General features: G+C 41.1%; 1 protein-coding gene across 2 annotated transcripts; it reads left to right on the top strand.

Moving 5' to 3' along the window:
* The first annotated feature begins 10,786 nt into the window (after window positions 1–10,786).
* On the top strand, window positions 10,787–13,874 carry AGTR2 (angiotensin II receptor type 2). 2 transcript variants are annotated; one of them, XM_019421921.2, is made up of 3 exons: window positions 10,813–10,892; window positions 11,046–11,107; window positions 12,382–13,874. In XM_019421921.2, exon 3 carries the CDS (start codon window positions 12,417–12,419, stop codon window positions 13,503–13,505), a length of 1,089 nt encoding a protein of 362 aa, XP_019277466.1. In that variant the 5' UTR covers window positions 10,813–10,892; window positions 11,046–11,107; window positions 12,382–12,416; the 3' UTR covers window positions 13,506–13,874. The 2 variants fall into 2 exon arrangements, with proteins under 2 accessions (XP_019277465.1, XP_019277466.1); XM_019421920.2 differs by lacking the exon at window positions 11,046–11,107 and having other exon boundaries at window positions 10,787–10,892.
* The last annotated feature ends 6,726 nt before the right edge of the window (window positions 13,875–20,600 follow it).

The following is a 20,600-nucleotide window of genomic DNA, read 5'->3' as shown; positions in this document are numbered from 1 at the left end:
TTCATTTCTTTTACTGGTAGTTAAATAGTAAAAATCCAGTCCGAATATTGTAGTCGGTATGAAATTTTCTAAAATTTGAATAGCCCAAATAAAGCTCTGTGCCCTATAGCTGATGATCGCATTTCAATTACATGACTTTAAATAGACTTTGAAATGTTAATGTATCAAATCCCAGTGAGGACAAATGTTTCTCATAACAGGTGGTATTGTTTTGAACCTAGGAACAACCACAACGATAACGAGAAGGAAAGAAACCTTTACATCCGTACCAGTTTCAGAAAATCCATATTCGGGTTACATTTTTGAATCGAGAGCTGTCGGAAATCTCGGTGTAAATAACACGAGGACCAGATGGAAAATCCAATCCGGTGATAAGGGCTATGATGCAAGATAAAGCAAGACATGGGGGATATTTTCGTTACAAGGGGATGGGAAAAGCATCTTTACTAAGATGCCATTTGAGCAGAGATCTAATAAGTGAGAGAGTAAGTCACGTGGCTATCTGGGGAAAGAGAATTCCTCAGTCGGGGATAGTGTTTGTGAAGGCCTTGAGGGCCCAAGGGTGCTTGGGGAGTCGGAGGCACACCAAGGAGGCCAGTGTGATGGGAGTGGAGTAAACTGGAAGAAGGAGGTACGAACTGAGGTCTTAGAAGTAGTGGTGTTTGTGGGTCAGGGGAGGGATGTTGTTTATACCACGCAAGGCCTTGTGAGCCTTGTTCAGAGAGGAGAAGACACTGGGGGCTTTAAAAAAAGTTTTGTTTTTAAGTGTCTATTTATTTTTGAGATACAGAGAGACAGAGCACAAGGGGGCGAGGGGCAGAGAGAGAGGGAGACACAGAATCTGAAGCAGGCTCCGGGCTCCGAGCCGTCAGCGCAGAGCCCGACGCAGGGCTCGAACCCACGGACCGCGAGATCGTGACCTGAGCTGGAGTCGGACGCTTCACCGACTGAGCTACCCAGGCGTCCTGACACTGGGGACTCTTGAATATCTTGATGATATTCTGTGACATTTATATATTGTCTACATAAGCTGTGTCTTTTATTCTGAAATCTTTAGTCATTGCTAAGCCACGCTTTCACTCACTACTTTGTTTAGAGGTCAAATAGTGGGATTAAAACAGTTTACTTATGGATAATAATGATTATGCTTAATTGACAATATTTATTATTATTAATTTAAGCATCACAACAACACCAAGAGCAGTAATAATAACAACTAAGTGCATAAATTCTACCACTTACTTAGTGCCTGCTCTGCATACTCCATATATACATTATTTCCTGCAATCCTTGCAATTACCCGCGAGGAGGTACTGCTATTGTTCCCATTTCCCATTTGGAGAAATATGAACACGAATCACTTAATCTCCAGAAAATCTCCAGGTACCGTACTAAATGCTTTATATGCCTTGTCTCATTTAATCCTTGCAATAACCCAGACAAAGACACTGGGACTCACACATGTGAAGTAACTTATCCAAGGCCTACCATTTGAATAGGGACCACACATAAGTGCATCTGACTCTAGGGCTTGCATTAAAATAATTTTTTTAAATGTTCATTTATTTTGAGAGAGAAAGAGAGAGAGAGAGAGCAGGGGACGGGCAGAGAGATGGGGAGAGAATCCCAAGCAGGCTCCACACTGTCAGTGCAGAGCCAGATGCGGGGCTCCAACCAATGAACTGTGAGATCATGACCTGACCAACCAATGAACTGTGAGATCATGACCTGAGGCGAAGTCGAGAGTTGGACGCTCAACCAACTGAGCCACCGAGGCGCCCCGGCTTGGATTTTTAGCAACTGTGCTCTATGATTAAATATGGGCGAAACCAGACTGATGCATTCAAGATCTTGAAAAGCATATTTGGTGTGGCATGTTTCGAAACCTTCTTTATTTTATTTTTCATCTGTGAGCACCGAGCCATCAGCGGTTGGATGCTTCAGACCACTGGTGTGGTAGTATAACCTAAGTCCCTATAAACCCGCACCACAACTGTATTGTTCCTTTTAGGCCAGTCTCTGTGACAGCCAGTCACATTATTACCTTGATCTGTCCACATGATCCCTATGCTGTTTATCTAATCATCTGAACTGTCTGGTCCTTGAGACCAATGATGGCCATGGCATGCCTGTTACTTTGAATATGTAACGTGGAAAAATGTATTTTTCATTTCAGTCTGTCCAACGCCAAGTTACAAAAACAGTAACAAGGACAAAATGCAAAGACGAGTTGCTGAAAGAGAAGTGAGAGAGAGGGGAGAGGAAGGGCAGTGAGAGAGAGAGAGAGAGAGAGAGAGAACTCTGTTTGACAAATAAGCAATATATTACCAGTACGAGTCTTTCAATAGTCACCAGTCTACAGTGGATTCTGAAAGATTCTGTTTTCACTTCCCTGTCCTAGTAGAAAACATTCCAGTGGATGAGTGAACCTCACTTTTCATGTGTCCTCATTCATTTCCTGATCCTAAGAACTCCCCCTAAGGCTTGCTCATAGTCACAAAGTCAAAAAAATAAAGAAATTGTTATAAAAAGTTTACTCTTTAGGGGCACCTGAGTGACTCAGTCGGTTGGGCGTCAGACTGGTGATTTCAGCTCAAGTCATGATCTCAGGGTTCGTGAGATCAAGCCCCTCTAACCCCGCCGTGTCGGGCTCTGTGCTGACATCATGGAACCTGCTTGGGATTCTCTCTCCCCTCCCCTCTCTGCTCCTCCCCAGCTCGCGCACACGCATACTCTGTACCTAAAAATAAATAAAATAATCTTTAAAAAAGTTTATTCTTTGAAATAAAGTAGACTGGAAGTTCCTGGAAAGGAAACTGGCGGGCAACTTTTATTTATCTCTGTATTTCCAGCACGTGGCCCGAGGCATGGTTCATGGTAGGCCTTGAGAAAATGTTGATTGAGAAAATGAGTGCCTCAACGAAGCTCAGGCCATAAGCATGGTTTGGATAATGTCAACAGTATCCTACATAGCACCCAGAGGGCTAGCGTTAAAAAATGTTGAATCCAACTTTGCTAGTAGTGACCGTATTTGACCCAAATGGCTGGTGAAGGGGATAATCCTTCCATTCTTTCATTTTCCACGTCCTTCTTTCCCAGAGACAGGAGGACCATTCTCCTCTCTAGCTTCCATGCTTGAACCTCCAAACAAGCACAAAACTGCCATAATTAACCTATTGGCCCAAATCAATTAATTTTTCTCCAAGATTTACTTTTTTTTTTTAACAACCGAAACACTGAAGTTTGCCGTCTTGCACGGTGGGAAGGCATTGTAGGTGACGTTAGCTAGCTGGACACTTAATAGAACTCACATTTCTTTTACTCTATTATTCATCCTCAATCTTACATAGGTATGTCTGGAGCTTCGCAAGAGTTTTTGGCAAAATTTCCAGGGGAAAAACAGAAATTTGCAATCTGCTGGAAAGAATAAGTTTCTTTTGAAAGTATAGGACGAGTTACGTGTTCATTATTATTTTATTTTATGTAGGCGTACAGGTCTCGATTTCTTTAAAACGCTTTCCCGGGACTCCGAAAAGGTTTTTACAGTTAATTTAATTATATAAACAAAGATCTAAACTGTTGCCCTTCGAGTTCTTTCCACCTTATTGAGTCCCTCTTAGCTACAGGCATTTACTTTTAAGACTCAGGAAAGAAAAATCTTCTCTTTACAACATTTTACCTGCGAGATTTGCTCTGACTATATTATATTTATCAATTATCCTCATTTCCTGAGTTATCCTGCGAGTTTTTTAAAAGTTTATTCATTTTTGAAAGAGAGAGCACGTGCACTCACGCACACCCATGCACAAGCAGGGGAGGGGCCGAGAGAGAGAGAGAGCGAGAATTCCAACTAGGCTCCGTGCCTCATAGCATAGAACCCCACGCGGGGCTTGATCTCACAAACTGTGAGATCATGACCTGACTCGAAATCAAGAGTCGGACCCTTAACCGACTGGGCCTCCCAGGTGCCCCTCTCCTCCTAAATTTTAAGTATTTTTCTGATTGACTCTAACCCGGGAATTCCCAGGATGCTTAGAAGTCCCTCCCGAACTGGGGAAATGAATTCATCTTGTCCCCCATATTTACCAGAATGACGTAGTGAAAATAATGGCCGGGGTTTGAGCCTTAGTTCCATAGTTTACTAGGCGGTTTGATCTTGGGCAAGTTCTGTAACCTCTCTGTGCTTCAGTCTCCTAATGTCTCCTTACTTCTAAACTGAGGATGACAACTGTCTCTCGGGAGCGTTGAGAGGTTGATATGAAATGTTTGTCGAGTGCCCAGCATGGTGCCCGATATCCCCTCCCTACTGTATTCACAGTCTTTGATGTTAGCACCTCCCTAACAAACCCTGGGGACTTCATGTCTGGGGAAATAAAAAGTGGCTTCTCTTCACAAAGAGGTTGGGGACCTTTAGATAGAATCAACCCTAGAGGCTATTTACATGACATTTATTTTTTGCATTAATGCCAAAGAAACCTGACCGGGAGTTCAGGACAAATAACCCAACAAGAATGTATACAGTTAGGGGGAAGTAGACTTACACTAACAGTACTCAGTGTTCACTGAAGGAGTGTTTGGTTTACTGCAATCTGTGGGGCCACCGATTCATGCCATCGAAAATAACTAACGCACAATGAAAACAGCATGCAATGTTGTTCTTAAAGTTCATTCATTTACGTTTTGATTTGCTATCTTTTTCTCTAGACAATGTCTTTTGGAATTTCTAGGCTGCAGTTCATCTTTTAAGCTGCAAATAAAAGGAGAAGAGAGGCTGGGAGAAGGGGGAAAGAAGAGTGACTGCCGATGGGTATTAGGTTTCTTTTAGAGGTAATGAAAATGTTCTGGACTTACATAGTGGTGATAGTTGCACAACTTTGGGAATGTACTGAGGACCATTGAATGGTACATTTTATTCGTGAGAGAGAGTCAGAGACAGAGTACAAGCGGGGGAGGGGCAGACAGAGAGACAGAGAGAGACAGGGAGAGACAGAATCTGAAGCAGGCTTCAGGCTCTGAGCCGTTAGCACAGAGCCCACCGCGGGGCTCGAACTCACGAACCGTGAGATCATGACCCGAGCCGAAGCCAGACGCTTAACCGACTGAGCCACCCAGGCACCCCTGAATGCTACATTTCAAACGGAGAGGTTTTATGGTATGTGAATTACGTCTTAATTAAAAAAAAAAAAAGATGAATAATTTTAATTATGTGACCGATATAAAATATTTTCTTTGGGGACACATTGTAAGTTATTTACAGTAAAACTTCTCCTTTTGGTTGCAGATCTTACAAATCTGTATCGAACACCACGAATCCAAATATTCGTAGGGTAAATACTTAAAATCTCAAGCAGTCTCAGAATTCCCGGGGACAAGCGTCCTGTTTTTTATTTCCTTGGAGTAAAGACCCCATAATCCCCCAAGAATCCCACCCCCAAACTTCCTGTCATTTTGCTCTATCTTTTCATCTTAAATTGTTTTCTACCTCCAAAGCAAAATATATTCAAAGCTGTACAACGTGTTATTTTTCTGTCTTTTTTTCGGGGCCTCAGGAAGAGGTTGAACAGATGAATCCCTCAAACAAAGCCAAATAACCATTTGTTTTTATTATTTTCTCTGAACTTATGGCTAGTTTTGGAGAGATGTTTATTTGCCCCCTTTCCTCTCTCTTTGTTATAGACACACATAATGAGGCATTGCTTTTCCCCAGCCCCATTCTCCAACTTTGAGATTTTGAGAGCCTTGTTTGAATTAACCGAACAAAAACTTCCAGGCTGCCTGGAGCACGGATTTGACTATAGCTTCATCAGTAAAATACAGTATCAATAGAATTTGGTGGCAACTAAAAATTAGGATTCAGGGAGGCAAAACCAGTGGAGAGAACAGTTGGGGGGGGGATTCATCAATCTGGCTTCTAGAATGATTATCTCTGCTATGGAATTTCTCAGAGCTGAAGTAAAATATGCTCCAGTTAGTAATTTTTCCTGGTCCGATTGCATAGTCACCAATTTCCTCTCTTTACTGATATTGGGAAGGAGATACTGTGGATGCTGTAAACAAGGAACAGAGACTTTATGGTCATTGAAAAGTAGCATATCCCTATTGTAAAATAATACAGTACCAATCACAATGGTATATTAGATTTGTGAGAATTTTGTTGGCGTGAGTCCATTGCTGAAAGCCTGGGCTATGTGAGAAAGTTCAGGTTTGGGACCTCAAGCCTAAGGACCAAACCCTAAACTTAATAATTCATTGACCCACTGCCTCATGAGAGATTCAATCTGACAACATTTCTCCCCAAACATCCTCGTCACCTAACAGTGGTGTTCAAATATTGCTAAGACAACTGGTTGGTTTGGTGTATTTAATTAATTGCCTATTTTGGATAATTTAGTCAAGCTAATTGTAAGAGAGGAGAAAATGCCTCAACCCTCTTAGGTTCAGGGTCTGGCGGTGTGAAATTAACTGACAAAAGACATTTTAAATAGAGCCAGAGTTTATTAACATGTATATTATGCATACACATGGGAAAACTCAGTGATGCGTAACTCAAAGCGGTGGTCAAAACTTGGGCTTATATAACATCTTAACAAAAGAACAGTAAAATTATAAAGAAGTGACAAAACAAAAGAGGTTCAGGCTTTTAGAGGGGCAAACTGTAAGAAGGTAAATATGTGGAGAACACTAATAGACAACAGGAATTATTTAGTAAGGTTTGTTATGTAGATTCCTCTTGGTCCCCATCTCTGGGCTGATAAGAGTTTAGAGCTGTCTCCTGTTCATTAAGAGTCGGTTGGGCATCCGACTTCGGCTCAGGTCATGATCTCATACTCCGTGAGTTTGAGCCCTGTGTCGGGCTCCGTGCTGACAGCTTGGAGCCTGGAGCCTGCTTCGGATTCTGTGTCTCCCCCTCTCTCTGCCCCTCCCCAGATCATGCTCTGTCTCTCTCTGTCTCAAAAATAAATAAAAACATTAAAAAAAAAAAAAAGAGCTCTGTCCTTCCTGGTAAAGGAAAGAGAGATACATTTAGCAACTTACATCCTGCTTTCAGGCAAATGGGGGGGGGGCAGAGAGTTTTCCTTATATCTATTTCTTCTCAATTGTCTCTAGCTCAAAATAATCCTATGCCAAAGTGGCATATAATACCCTACCTAATCAATTGAGTCGTAGGGGGGAGAAACCCATCAGATCAGTTAAATGAATGCAAACCAAAAATAAAGACAATTTTCAATTTTTTTTATTTTTCCACCAGTTGGGTCACAAAGCACTGAGATGCTATTTGGTAGAAGTCGGGTGCTTTCTGTGAGATCCTAGTCTGAACATGATGCTCAGGCCTGCAGATGCCTTTAGGGCAAAGGAACTTGGAACTCTTCCTTCTCCTTATATTCTTGGGACCAGATTCAGCTGGAAACAACAGGTCTCAGGAATGTACTGAGTCAGACATCTACTCATTTCACCACATGGATTCCACCTTGTTAACTGATTTCATGTCCCTCTCAGTTACTCTCTGTTTGATGCCTAAGCAGACAGTTAATTTGATGCAAATAATCGCTCATGTTGGCCATTTTACTGAATTTTTAGGCTGGTTTCTGCAAAATGATGAATCTGTTAGCTCTTTTTCCCTTGCTTTCATCTAGATGTTCTTGTTCTCATTATATTGGAAACTAAAGAGATGCACAAAGGAATCTGAAAAGATGTATCAATAATAAGTAATCTTAATTATCCTCCTTTCAGGGATACCCACGTTGGGAAAAATACAGTGGCAATTAAATTAAGGCTTCCCTATATGTAAGTGAATTGAAAAAGATTGGTGTTAAGTGTGTGTGTGTGTGTGTGTGTGTGTGTGTTTATTGAACTTGGGAGAAGTGAAAATGCCGTTGGTCTGGATAGGGACTCAGGTAGCCGGGGTGGGGGAAAATGAAAATGACCCGGAAAAATTTAGACTAAAAAAGATGGCCCATATACATTTAATTATTCCTTGATCTGTGCCTCTAATCCTCACCTTCATAACCAGGGCATGCATATCCAGACTTTTGCATTTCATAATTCCTGTTCTCCTTCAAAGCCTCATCTGTGTGTGTGAGTGGGGGTGAGAGGGACAAAGATGATTTTTTTTTTTTCTGAACCCTGTATCCATCTAGCAGAGGAGAAAATCCTCTGCAGAACATGGTTTGGTTTTTTTTTGTTTTTTTTTTTTTTTTTTTGGTTTTTCAACGTGGTCATTTAAATTTACTGTTAAGTAATCTCATGATAAATAATAGGTGTTCACTAGAAAAAAATTAAAGTGATTTACCATTGTTTAATTCTGCTAGCCAAGCTGCACTTGCCCTGAAGAGCTGCATAATTTATTCAAATGACCCGAGGCTTTTAAAGTCAATCTTCCAACAGAAAAATTATCCCCTCTCCCCGGGAGAGTGAATTTTTTAGTGTACCGCTTCCTATGGCTGACATGTATTTGACTCCCAAGTGTATTTACACTGTTGGCTTGACTTGGAGTTCCTTGCTAAATTAATTATATGCTGTATTTCTTGCTTTAAGTGGTGTCAATATTATTGTTGTTCCTTAATTTTTTTTTTTAATATTTAGTCATTTTTGAGACAGAGAGAGAGAGAGAGAGACAGAGCGCGAGCTGGGGAGGTTCAGAGAGAGGAGGAGACAGAATCTGAAGCAGGCTCCAGGCTCCCAGCTGTCAGCACAGGGCCCGATGCAGGACTTGAACTCACGAACTGTGAGATCACGACCAGAGCCGAAGTTGGATGCCTAACCGACTGAGCCACCCAGGCACCCTGATTGCTATTCCTTAAAAAAAACAAAAAACAAAAACAAAAAGCAAAAGAAAAGAAAACCCAAAAAACCTTTTTCCTTAATTTCCTGCAGTTACAGAGTTTTTCTTTGAGTTGTGAAAATTTTTGCTTCTAAAATTATGAAGAGGCAGAGTAAACGTTCTTTTAATCTTCTGGGAAATGTGTGCCGCTTTAAACCTTATTTACGTCAGAACTTACTGTAACGAAGGACAAAAGCTCTAGACAAGGTCCCCTGCTCCTCGGGGGTGTTCAAGGCTAAGGTCTCCCAGAGGCGAGCCTGCAGTCTGTTCTCAAAAGTTTATAGCTTACCTCCCGGCTGTTCCTTTGCACCCGGTACGAGAGGGGGGCTAGAAATAGAGCAGGGTGGGAATCTGACCCATCGTGACCACTCAGGAGGCTCTGGTTTGGAAAATTCCCCTGTATGCAGCAAAAGCAAACATTTGAAATGGCTGGAGAAGCTAGGCTGAGACGAAGAGTAAAACCGGTTCCTATTTCACCTCTCCGGCTGATAACCATTTGTGCCTGCTCATTCGTTTCCCAGACATCGGTTCTCCATGTGCACGGAGCCTCCACCTGAATCTGCCCAGAGCATAGGAAACAAATATTGTGACATAGAATACAGTGGTGTGTATGTGTATTAGGCGCATTTTTCTCGGTATTCAAACTCAGTCTACCCAAAAGAATCACCAAACCGTGGTGTGCACACCTTTGAATCCTGCTATGTTTTTCAGGCAACGGTGCCCTCTTGTTTCTGGTCCCGTCTGCTACAGGATTGACTGCAATACGGGGAATAAAATTGAGAAAAATATCTCTCCCACGTAACAATCCTCCAAACCCCTTGCCCCTTCTTTACTGTTCCTGTAACAGCTTTTGAATGGTCAGCAGCGACTTTTTGTAAATGTCACGTTTCTTTCCGCCAGGACAAAGAAGGAGCTTCAAGGGCCAGCTCGCGCTCCCTCCCGGGACGTGGAGGTTAAGAGCACGGACTCTGCCATTAGATCGCCTCGGTTAAAATTCAGATGGCCTCATTTAGTAACTATGTGACCTCAGAAAAGTTACTTTAACTCTGTGAGCCCCAGCTTCCCGATTTGTCAACTGGAGGCGACGGTAATATTTATAATTGCATCCACCATATGCAAAATGTAGTTTTAAGCACTTTAAAAATACTAGCTCATTTAATTTTTGTTAACTCTGTGATGTAGGTGATTAACAACATCCCCATTTCTCAGCTGAGAAAACTGAGACAGGAAGAAGGAAAGTAACTTGGCCAAGGTCAAAACCAAAGTAAGTGGCCCAGCTGAGCTTGTGGAGTTGGTCGTTGTGTCTTAGAGGCCATGTACATACCAGAACATTCTATCGCTTCTCTATTAAGTTATTGGGCATTCAGCCATGTTTGGCACTTAGAGTTTATTGTCGGTGTTGTCACTATCGTCATCTGTTCTTATCTTTTTTCTTTTGTCACTCTTGCTGCTGTGGGACTCATTGTAAGGCTGGTCAACCCCCCACTCCCAACAAAAAGAAAAAACATGCTATCCCTCCTATCAGCACCTCTCTAGCAAACAGCCAACAAAAATTGCTTAAAGCAAGGGAGAAATGTTCTCAAGTTTAGGCTCGAGTAAAGGTGTTACCGTTCTTTACTGAACAGAGGTAAAAATCTTTTACAGCCTTCACTGCTTTCCCTCTTCTCCACTCCTCAACTCGTCCTAGAATGCCAGTATCAGGGAGAAAGAAAGAGAAAATTCTGCAAATCATTATATTCTTCTTTTCAAGTGAGTCCCTGATTTCAAAATTCTCTAACACATTTGTGGAAACTTCATTTTTTTTATTTGAGATTTATTTGAATGAGCTGTTATGATTGGAGACAGTGAGAATTTCAGATTAATGTTTTGCAGCCAAAAAAAAAAAAAAAACCCTCTCTGGAAAGCTGGCAAGTGTTCATAAGTCAGCCCTAGAATTATGTAGGTTGAAGGCTCCCAGTGGACAGACCGAACATATAAGAAGGAAACCAGAGATCTGGTGCTATTACGTCCCCGAGTCTAAGGGAACGAAAAAGCACAGAATTCAAAGCATTCTTCAGCCTGAATTTTTAAGGTAGGTCTGCACAATTTCTATATACTGTACTTGGAAAGTAGAACATACATTAAATGAAAATATTTTTTTGTGGATGAACTTTCCCTTTTTCCTGTATTTTAACACTGTATTTTGCAAAACTCTTAAGTTATTAAACTACTGTTTCTCTTACAGGGGTGCACTTAGGAACTAGGCAAGCTGATTTATGATAACTAAATTTTAAACTCCAACAACCAGTAAGTCTTCAAGTGGGTTTATTTTAGATTCTTTCACGTTACTTTGTTAGGTCCAGATGATGAGAGAATGAGCTTTAGACAAAAATGAGAACTTTGCTGTTTACTAGGAGATTCTTTGGTGATTACGTTTTTCTTTGAGTAGTTTATATGTATTTTGGAACTATCAAAAGTAATAGTCTTTCCTTTACTGTGTTTATCTTCAGCTAATTTTCTTTTGTTTTAAAGCAACGGTGCTCCTAAAAAAAAAAATAAACCAACCCGGTACCACGGAGCGTTGATTATAACATTTGAGAGCCATGTAGCATTGTCATTATTTTGTTGTGTTAAAACTGAAATGGTAGCAAAGGAAAAATGATACAATTATCTCATGATTCATCATTGATGTTCAATTCCTATTTCATTGAGCAATCGAAACTGTTTCTACTTGACCCTAAATCAGGTTTGGCTATTTTTTTTTTTTCTTGTTCTTTTCCTGATTGAAAAAGAAAATGGATTTCCTTTTAAACAGATGAAATATCTATATGAAAAATGAATAGTCTCTATTAAAATGTGAATGGGGGCTGTTCGAAATAGGTGCACATTCCATAATTTCCTCTTAATGATACTATTATTGTGAAAACAATGGAAAAGTGGAAGCAAAGGAATTATTTTTCATTAGGAAAAACCAACCACAACCCCCCATCTCAATATGTTCCTTTTGCATATTCTCGTTTTCAGTCTTTTGTACACTTACTTATTTTTTCCATAGCTTATGTTACTTACATTTTCCATAGCTGTAATGATTTGTACATAATTAGTTACTTGAACAAGGCATTTCTCTATGCAATAGCAGGCAGCAGTGTGGTTTCTAGAAAGTATACAGACTGAGATATGTGCTCAAGTGTTTTGAAATATTAACTTTTCTTATTTCTTGAGGCCTTCTTTATTCGTTTCCCATATTTCTTTCCCGGCTAACCTTTTGAACTATGGATTTCCCTTAAGCTTCTTAAAAATATGATAGAAAGGATGGGCAAAATAGAGTTTTGTTCAGAATGTTCGGCCCCTGATGCTGAAATGTCTTAACTGCTTGGTACTGTTGAGGAAATCCTCTTTTCTTCTTCAAGAAGCAAAATCCATTCTTATTTCCCAAGGTGTGGTTGTGGTTCCCAATGCTTTCTGTAATCACCCACCTTCTTTTTTGCTTTCAAGAAACTTTCAAAATGCTAAAGACTTAAGGACGTCCTAAACTCTGTATGTGTTCTGAGAGTTCCATTTTTTTTTTTTTATCTTCACAGGAGGCATAAGAATTAGGAGCTGCTGACCTTTCAGTATGAAGGGCAACTTCACCCTCGCCGCCATCAGCAAAAACATTACCAACAGTCTTCACTTCGGACTCGTGGACATCGTTGGCAACCAGTCTACCTTCAACTGCTCGCATAAACCGTCAGATAAGCATTTAGACGCAATCCCTGTTCTCTACTATATCATTTTTGCGATTGGATTTCTTGTCAATACTATTGTGGTTACACTGTTTTGTTGTCAAAAGGGCCCTAAAAAGGTGTCCAGCATTTACATCTTCAACCTGGCTGTGGCTGACTTATTGCTCTTGGCTACTCTGCCTCTCTGGGCAACCTATTATTCTTACAGATATGACTGGCTCTTCGGCCCCGTCATGTGCAAAGTTTTTGGCTCCTTCCTGACCCTGAACATGTTTGCGAGCATTTTTTTCATCACCTGCATGAGTGTCGATAGGTACCAATCTGTTATCTATCCCTTTCTGTCTCAAAGAAGGAACCCCTGGCAAGCGTCTTACATAGTTCCCCTGGTCTGGTGTATGGCCTGTGTGTCCTCGCTGCCAACATTTTATTTCCGAGACGTCCGAACCATTGAGTATTTAGGAGTGAATGCTTGCATTATGGCTTTCCCGCCCGAGAAATATGCCCAATGGTCAGCTGGCATTGCCTTAATGAAAAATATCCTCGGTTTTATTATCCCTTTGATATTCATAGCAACGTGCTATTTCGGAATCCGAAAACACTTACTGAAGGCCAACAGCTATGGGAAGAACAGAATAACGCGTGACCAAGTCCTAAAGATGGCGGCTGCTGTCGTTCTGGCATTCATCATCTGTTGGCTTCCCTTCCATGTTCTGACCTTCCTGGACGCTCTGGCCTGGATGGGTGTCATTAATAGCTGTGAAGTTATAGCAGTCATTGACCTGGTACTTCCTTTTGCCATCCTCCTGGGATTCACCAACAGCTGCATTAATCCCTTTTTGTATTGTTTTGTTGGTAACCGGTTCCAGCAGAAGCTCCGCCGGGTGTTTAGGGTTCCAATTACTTGCCTCCAAGGCAAGCGAGAGAGCGTGTCGTGCCGAAAAAGCAGTTCCCTTAGAGAAATGGAGACCTTTGTGTCCTAAGCGTGCGAGTGGAACGCAGGGTAACAGCACGGCCACTTGGTTTGAGGTTCCCTGGAACTATCTTTTGGATGGCTTGAGTGACATGATAAGTTTTGCCCTTGATGGAATCTGGTCTCACTGTTCCAGAACAGGAAACCAAACGTAGCTGGAAGTTTGATCCAGCGACTTTCAGGAATTGCCCCTTTCCTGCAGTCTATGGGCACAAGGCTGTCATTGGGAAGACAGATCCGTAACCTAGCAGTAACTGAGGATTTATCTCAAGTTATCATTAATAACAAATCGTGAATGGTGATTTGGGGTTTCAGATTTCTCCTTGACGAATGATGAAGTATTTTTGGTTTTTTTTTTTATTGTTTTTTTTATGTCCACTTTTCATCAGGCTTCCCTCTTGAACCAAGGGCAGTTTTTTAACTCCTTGCATTATTTACAAGCTTGAAACAGGAGCATTTCTAAGTGAAGTATACTGCAGTAGATTGGTACTGAATTATTCAGGCTCTAGGCAAATGCCTTCAACTTTAAAAAATATTATAAGTAATCACCTTTTACATTTTACTTGAGCGTAGGTTTATATTTAAGATATAGCTACATATTGAGTAGGGCTAGGAATATAGATTAGATCACCTGTACTCCTACATTTATCTTATTTTTACAGTTATAGGAAACAAAATGTATAATAACGTAGAAATGATCTAGATTTGAGATTAACAAATATTTGAGTGTGCACTAACCTCTGAATAAACACTTTTTAAAAAACTTTCTATCCATTTTAACTATTGTTTGAAGATTTCTATGTTCTCCGGTAATTTTTTGAAAACAATAACTAAACACCGTGTAGTGTTGTAAAATGTAAAGGTCACTTTTTACATCCTTGACCTTTTGGTGCTTTGATATATAGGAAGTTGACTTGACTTTTATTATTGATGCTTTCGTTCTGGGTTGCTTCCCAAAATATCTGCGTGGCTTCTTTAACTCTTTAATTTGTAATAAACCTTTAACTGGCTAGGAAAAATTTATGCCAGGATGGAGTTTTGATACCCAAGGAGACAAAGAGGTCCAGCAAATGACAACTTTGGTGTCACACGAAAACCCCTACCTGTCAGGGCAGTGTAATGTGTCTTTGAAAGTAGAGACCATGGGCAGTCTTAACTTGTACCGGTGGATTCTGTTTCTTCCAGATTTTATAGGATTCTGTGGCACTCTCTTAAATCAATCGCTGGTCCATAGATCTCTTTTTCCACACTATTAGCACTCCTGTCAGGAGTACCTAGAGTTTACGTAGAGTATGAGTCCTAATTTTAGAAGTTAGACATTTCATTCTGCACCAGCCCCATATTATACCAGGTTACCTAGGACCTTCCTAGACCCATGCTGACCTCTGAGGTAGAAATAAAAGTCGCAAGGACTTAGTGTTTCTGCCTCGTTCCAGGGCTATAGATTAAAGAATTCTCTCACCCCACTTTCTGGGAAATTCCTAATTTCGTGTACTCTATTATTATCAATGAAACAAATAGCTAAATGTGTAACCAACTCTGACTTCATATCCTAAATAATTTTGTAAAACATTGCATATAAATAAAATCTTGAATTGGGAGATCATGTGTACCTACTTTTTTTTTTAATTTTTAATTTTTTAATGTATTTACTTTTTAAAGTTTATTTCTTTTGGGGGGGGTGAGGGGCAGAGAGAGGGAGGGAGGGAGAGAAAAATCCCAAGCAGGCTCCCATGCTGTCAGCGTGCAGCCCAACATGGGGCTCGAACTCACGAACTGTGAGATGGTGACCTGAGCCAAAATCAAGAGTCAGACGCTTAACCAACTGAGCCACCCAGGTGTCCCACTTTTTTTAATTTTGACTACTTCCAAGTATGGAATCTTAACCTTCTGTTGTACCCGTATCCTCCTTGCAATCCCTACTGATACTTTATAGTTTCAGTCCTCACCAGTCCTTCTTCATGCACTCTTCTAAGTCTCTCTCTCTCTCTCTCTCGACTCTTCAACCGTAATTTCTTATTAATTAGGAAAAGAAAGTCCAGATTGTCTGTAGTCAAGACCATAAGGGATCTGGTCCTTCCCAGCCTCTCTTGGCTTTTTCTCTCTCTGCCGTCTCTCTCACACTCTATGTTCAAGCGTCACAAAGGGACTTCCTGTTTTTTTAAGGCCTAATGTTGTTTCCTGCCTCTCTGCTTTTGTTCACACAACTCTGTGGTCCTGAACACCCCTCCCATCATTCCCACCCCCAGGGTCTCTCATTCAATTGATGAACACCCACTCAGCTTTGATCATTCAGCTCATGTCAATTCCTTTACCACAATAACATTTATTACACTAATGACAATGCACTCCCCCACCCCCGGGAGCTCCGTTAACGAAGAGAATTGTTTCTCTTGTTCTTGGGATTTTAATTCTGGCTTCCACTGCCATAGGAGGCCAGTATTGAGCTGTAAGTAGTTCTCTGAGGCTTGGACTACAGTGCTCTTTCCTGAGACTAAGAACAAATGTCAGCTGAAAAGGTGGTGCATGAACATGCGATCTCCGACTGCAGCAATGTACAAAGGTATAAATATCCTCTTTTCCCTTTGAAAATGTAAATTTCAGGTAAGCTTCTCAGCGAATGAAGCTATTCTTCTCATTTTGGCCGTATTTCCAGGCATTACCTAATCTCCTTCCTTTTTCTACGGCCCCTCCTTGATTCACATCACCCGTGCAATGTCCAACAGCCACGTAATTATATCAACAATAGCTACTATTAGGTGAACATTATATGCGGTATACTATTACACGTATTTTATATGAATTATCCCATTTTATTTCCACAATGACTTACTTATTCTCATTTTACAAATGAGGACACTGAGGGGCGCCTGGGTGGCTGAGGTGGTTAAGCATCCGACTCTTGATTTCATCTCAGGTCATGATCTCATGGTCGTGGGATCAAGCTCCGAATTGGGTTCTGGGCTGAGCATGGAACCTGCTTGGGATTCTGTCTGTGCCTCTCCCTCGACCCCTCTCCTGCTCCCACATTTGTTTTCTCTCTCCCTCTCAAAAAAAATACGCACACACACACACACACAGGGGCATCTGGGTGGCTCAGTCGGTTGAGCATCCGTCTTTGGCTCGGGTCATGATCTCAAGGTTCGTGGGTTCGGGCCCCGCATCGGGCTCTGTGTCGACAGTGCAGTGCCTGCTTGGGATTCTCTCTCTCTGCCACACCCCCACCCCCCTCAAGGTGAATAAATAAACTTTAAACACATACACACAAACCTCCCCCAAACCCCAAATGAGGACACTGAGGCACAAATGAGTCCCTACTAATCTTTAAATTTGGCCCTGACAGATGATCTGAGCCATCCCGACAGCAGTATTTAGTAGTTTAAATATGCATCCTAAGCTACCGATCTGATATTCCAGAGATGGTCTTGCACCGTCCTTGAACCTTCCCTCCATACCTCATTGCTTGCACATCTCTGACCATAGCAATACAAGAACTCCGGTCAGATGGTATATATGCACCTATGGAGAAAAGGAGAGCAGGCAGATGAATGAGGCTTTCTCCTTTTTTCTCCACTGCCCTTTTCTTGGGCTCCATGCTGTACAGAATTACCCTGAAGTAACCACTACCCTTGCTGTCCCCTCTACCCCATACACAAAACAAGACAGACACCGCAAACATTTGTTTTGAGCAACAAAACAACTTCAGCTCCGTGAAATGTGATTATATGGGGTTACCAGGGAAATTTCTAGAAGGAATATGCATTTTTATCATTGAAAGGGCAGTATTAATTACTTCTGCATTTTATATTGCCAAATTAGATCTCCCAAATCAAATGTCTTGGAAAAATCCCCTTTTTTTCTGATCGTTTGAGGTGTGTATCTAAATGAGAGACATTCTGAAGGAAAGCACATTCTATTTTGATTTGTCTTCTTCCCCCTCCTCCCTCCCCCCACCCCCCCACCCCCCGTCCCGGGGACCTGAGAGCAGGAAACTGTTTGGTGGCCTCACACATCAACAAGGGAAAAATCCAAACTTGACAAGCTGAATTAACCACATGTGTTAACTGAAGTCAGAAAAAGCTGAGATAATGAAGGAAATGTGGTACTTAATTATTTGTTAATTCCTAGATAAACTATATCAGCAATAATGACTCACATAAAATAACAGAAATTCGTATGCTGTCACTAAAACTAATCACTTGCCCGGACAAAGACCAGGCATATACCTGAGTTGACTAGCCTTCTGGACATTCAGGTTCTCTTGCATAAACATACCTATAAAGAGTTAACATCCTCAGAAAGAACATTCTTCTGGGATGAGAGAATTCTTTAAAAAAAGTTTTTTAAATTTTTTTATTATTTTAATTTTTGAGAGAGAGACAGAGTGCAAGCAGGGGAGGGGCAGAGAGAGAAGGAGACCCAGAATCCGAAGCAGGCTCCAGGCTCTGAGCTGTCAGCACAGAGCCCGACACGGGGCTTGAACCCACGAGCTATGAGATCCTGACCTGAGCCGAAGTCGGATGTTTAACTGACGTAGCCACCCAGGTGCCCCAAGAAAATGCTTTTTAAAATTAGAAATAATTTTGTGTTTCTTACTAATATGTTTCTTCTAATTATGTGTTTGTTATTAGTAATTAATATTTTTCCATTGTTGAACATTTTAACTATATAGATAAAAATTAGCTATGGAGATAATCACTGTTAGTAGCATGGGGTAAGATTATAGATAGAGCTATAGATATAGACATGTAAATATCTCTATATATACTATATATATGTATACAATTTTTTGATCTCTTTATCCTCATCCATATTTCTTTCTCTTTTCATCTATTATCTATTGGATATAGGCTTCACCACCCTGTGATGCTTTCTTTTATTTATTTATTTATTTATTTATTTATTGTTGGAATATATATATATAATTAATAATAATTATAAAACTACATTTTTTTTCAAAGACTTGCATATAGAAAGTACATGTTCACTAATGGGTGGAATTTTATAAAATAAGTGGAAATTTGTTATATAAAATAAAATTGAATTTAGTTTTTTTTTAATATCAAATTTATTGTCAAATTGCTTTCCATACAACACCCAGTGCTCATCCCAAAAGGTGCCCTCCTCACTACCCATCCCCCACCCTCCCCTCCCTCCCACCCCCCAGGTGATACTTTCTTTTAATATTTAAAACACTCTGATCCCAAGTCCCCATTTGTTTTACTAGAAAATGTTCTTTCTCCTCTTGTTAGATCCTCTTTTCCTTATGATAAGTCCCAACTCCTCAGAGCTTTAAGCAATCCAAGAGATTACACCTGGTTACTATTGCTTCGTGGGGGAGAATACTGGAAACTCTGACGAGACCACTGGTCCAATTTCTGCAGTTGTTGCTACTGAATTGTTCTCATGTTCCACAAGATGTACCAAGATGGTGGGGTAGTCTGGTGCAGATTTCCGTCCACTTCAAGGAGTTTCTAAGTGATCTATGCGCAAGCCATCTGAGACAGTGTAAGAGAAAGTAAAAGGAAGCCCGTTTTCCCAGTGGTACGCCCACCTACACCCAGTGCATGCCACAGTAGGCAAGGTAGACAGGTCTCGAATACATTTTTATTAGTTTTGGCATCATGGAGGAGGGATCAGCAGAAATCTAGTAGAAGGGACATGGAACCAGTCCCAGGTTCCAGTCTTCTCCTTTCTTAGATGCAGCTCTTCTGGGCAACTGGATCACAGTTCAAATTCCTTCTCAGTGAAAACAAACCTTGGATTGCGAGTAACTTGTTCTGAGGGTGTCCTGCAAGATGAACAAACGTTTCTAATAAATTTTAACTTGATGAACGAGCGAGGTCTTACAATGTGAGTGGGACGGGACGCTGAACATCGCATGATCACAACTGAGCTAATGGTTTTTGAAATTCTCTTTGATATACAAGTGCTTTGAATTACAGTCATGTTTCTGGAATGAATTAGGCTCACAAACCAAGGTTTTACTTGGAGAGGGAACGGGTAGTAAGGCTGACGTTGCTTCTTGATTGATGACACTAGTAAGTGACATCTCAGTGCATAACTTTGAACTTAGAGAAAAGAGTCTCGTACTTAATTTCCTTTTTTTCAAAAGGCCTTTTGGCCAATTGCTTCTTCCCCCAAATCCCCAAGCTCAATGTGCCAATATGTATGAGATGCAGTTGATATAGATCCGTTTGCCTGAAAAGTTGGAACCACCAGGCCGTTGCCAAATTCCCAAATTTCCAGTTCTAGCCTTCTCTTTGAATAATGGATCCCTGCTTACTCTGCATTCATTACCACTGAGGCGATCATTCTCATAACAAAAAAATCAGCAGCGTTTCTTGAGGTCTGAACAACTTGAAATATTTGTGGGTAATAATTTGAAATGGTCTCACTGGGTATGTTAACATCTCTTGTATGTACTGATTTGTGTCTCCCCAAATTCATACGTTGAAATGAAATGTGATTGTATTTGGAGATGGAGCTTTTATTTATTTATTTATTTTTTTAACGTTTATTTATTTTTGAGACAGAGAGAGACAGAGCATGAATGGGGGAGGGTCAGAGAGAGGGAGACACAGAATCTGAAACAGGCTCCGGGCTCTGAGCTGTCAGCACAGGGGCCCGATGCGGGGCTCGAACTCACGGACCGCGAGATCGTGACCTGAGCCAAAGTCGGCGCTCAACCGACTGAGCCACCCAGGCACCCCGAGATGGAACTTTTAGAAAATAATTAAGGTTAAATGACGTCATAAGGATGGAGTCCTGATCCAATGGGACTTATATGTTGCCTTATAAGAAGAGGTAGATACCTCTTTCTTTCTCCACATGAAAAAGTTATGTGAATACACAGTGGAAAGACAGCTGTCTACAAGCCAGGAAGAGAGCTCTCATCAGAATTAGGGGTGCTTCAGTGGCTCATTTGGTTACACGTCTGACTTCAGCTCAGGTCATGATCGTGCGGTTTATGGGTTCAAAGCCCGCATCAGGCTCCTCACCGGTGGTGTGGAGCTTTCTTGGGATTCTCACTCTCTGCCTCTCTCTCTCTGCCCTGTCCCCACTTGCGCACACACTCTCTCTCAAAATAAACTTAAAAACAAAA

Source organism: Panthera pardus, unplaced genomic scaffold, assembly GCF_024362965.1.
Source record: "Panthera pardus isolate Hobbes unplaced genomic scaffold, ASM2436296v1 HiC_scaffold_27, whole genome shotgun sequence".
Lineage (NCBI taxonomy): Eukaryota > Metazoa > Chordata > Mammalia > Carnivora > Felidae > Panthera > Panthera pardus.
Note: the sequence above shows the minus strand (reverse complement) of the source record. Positions and strands in the feature narration are given on the sequence as shown.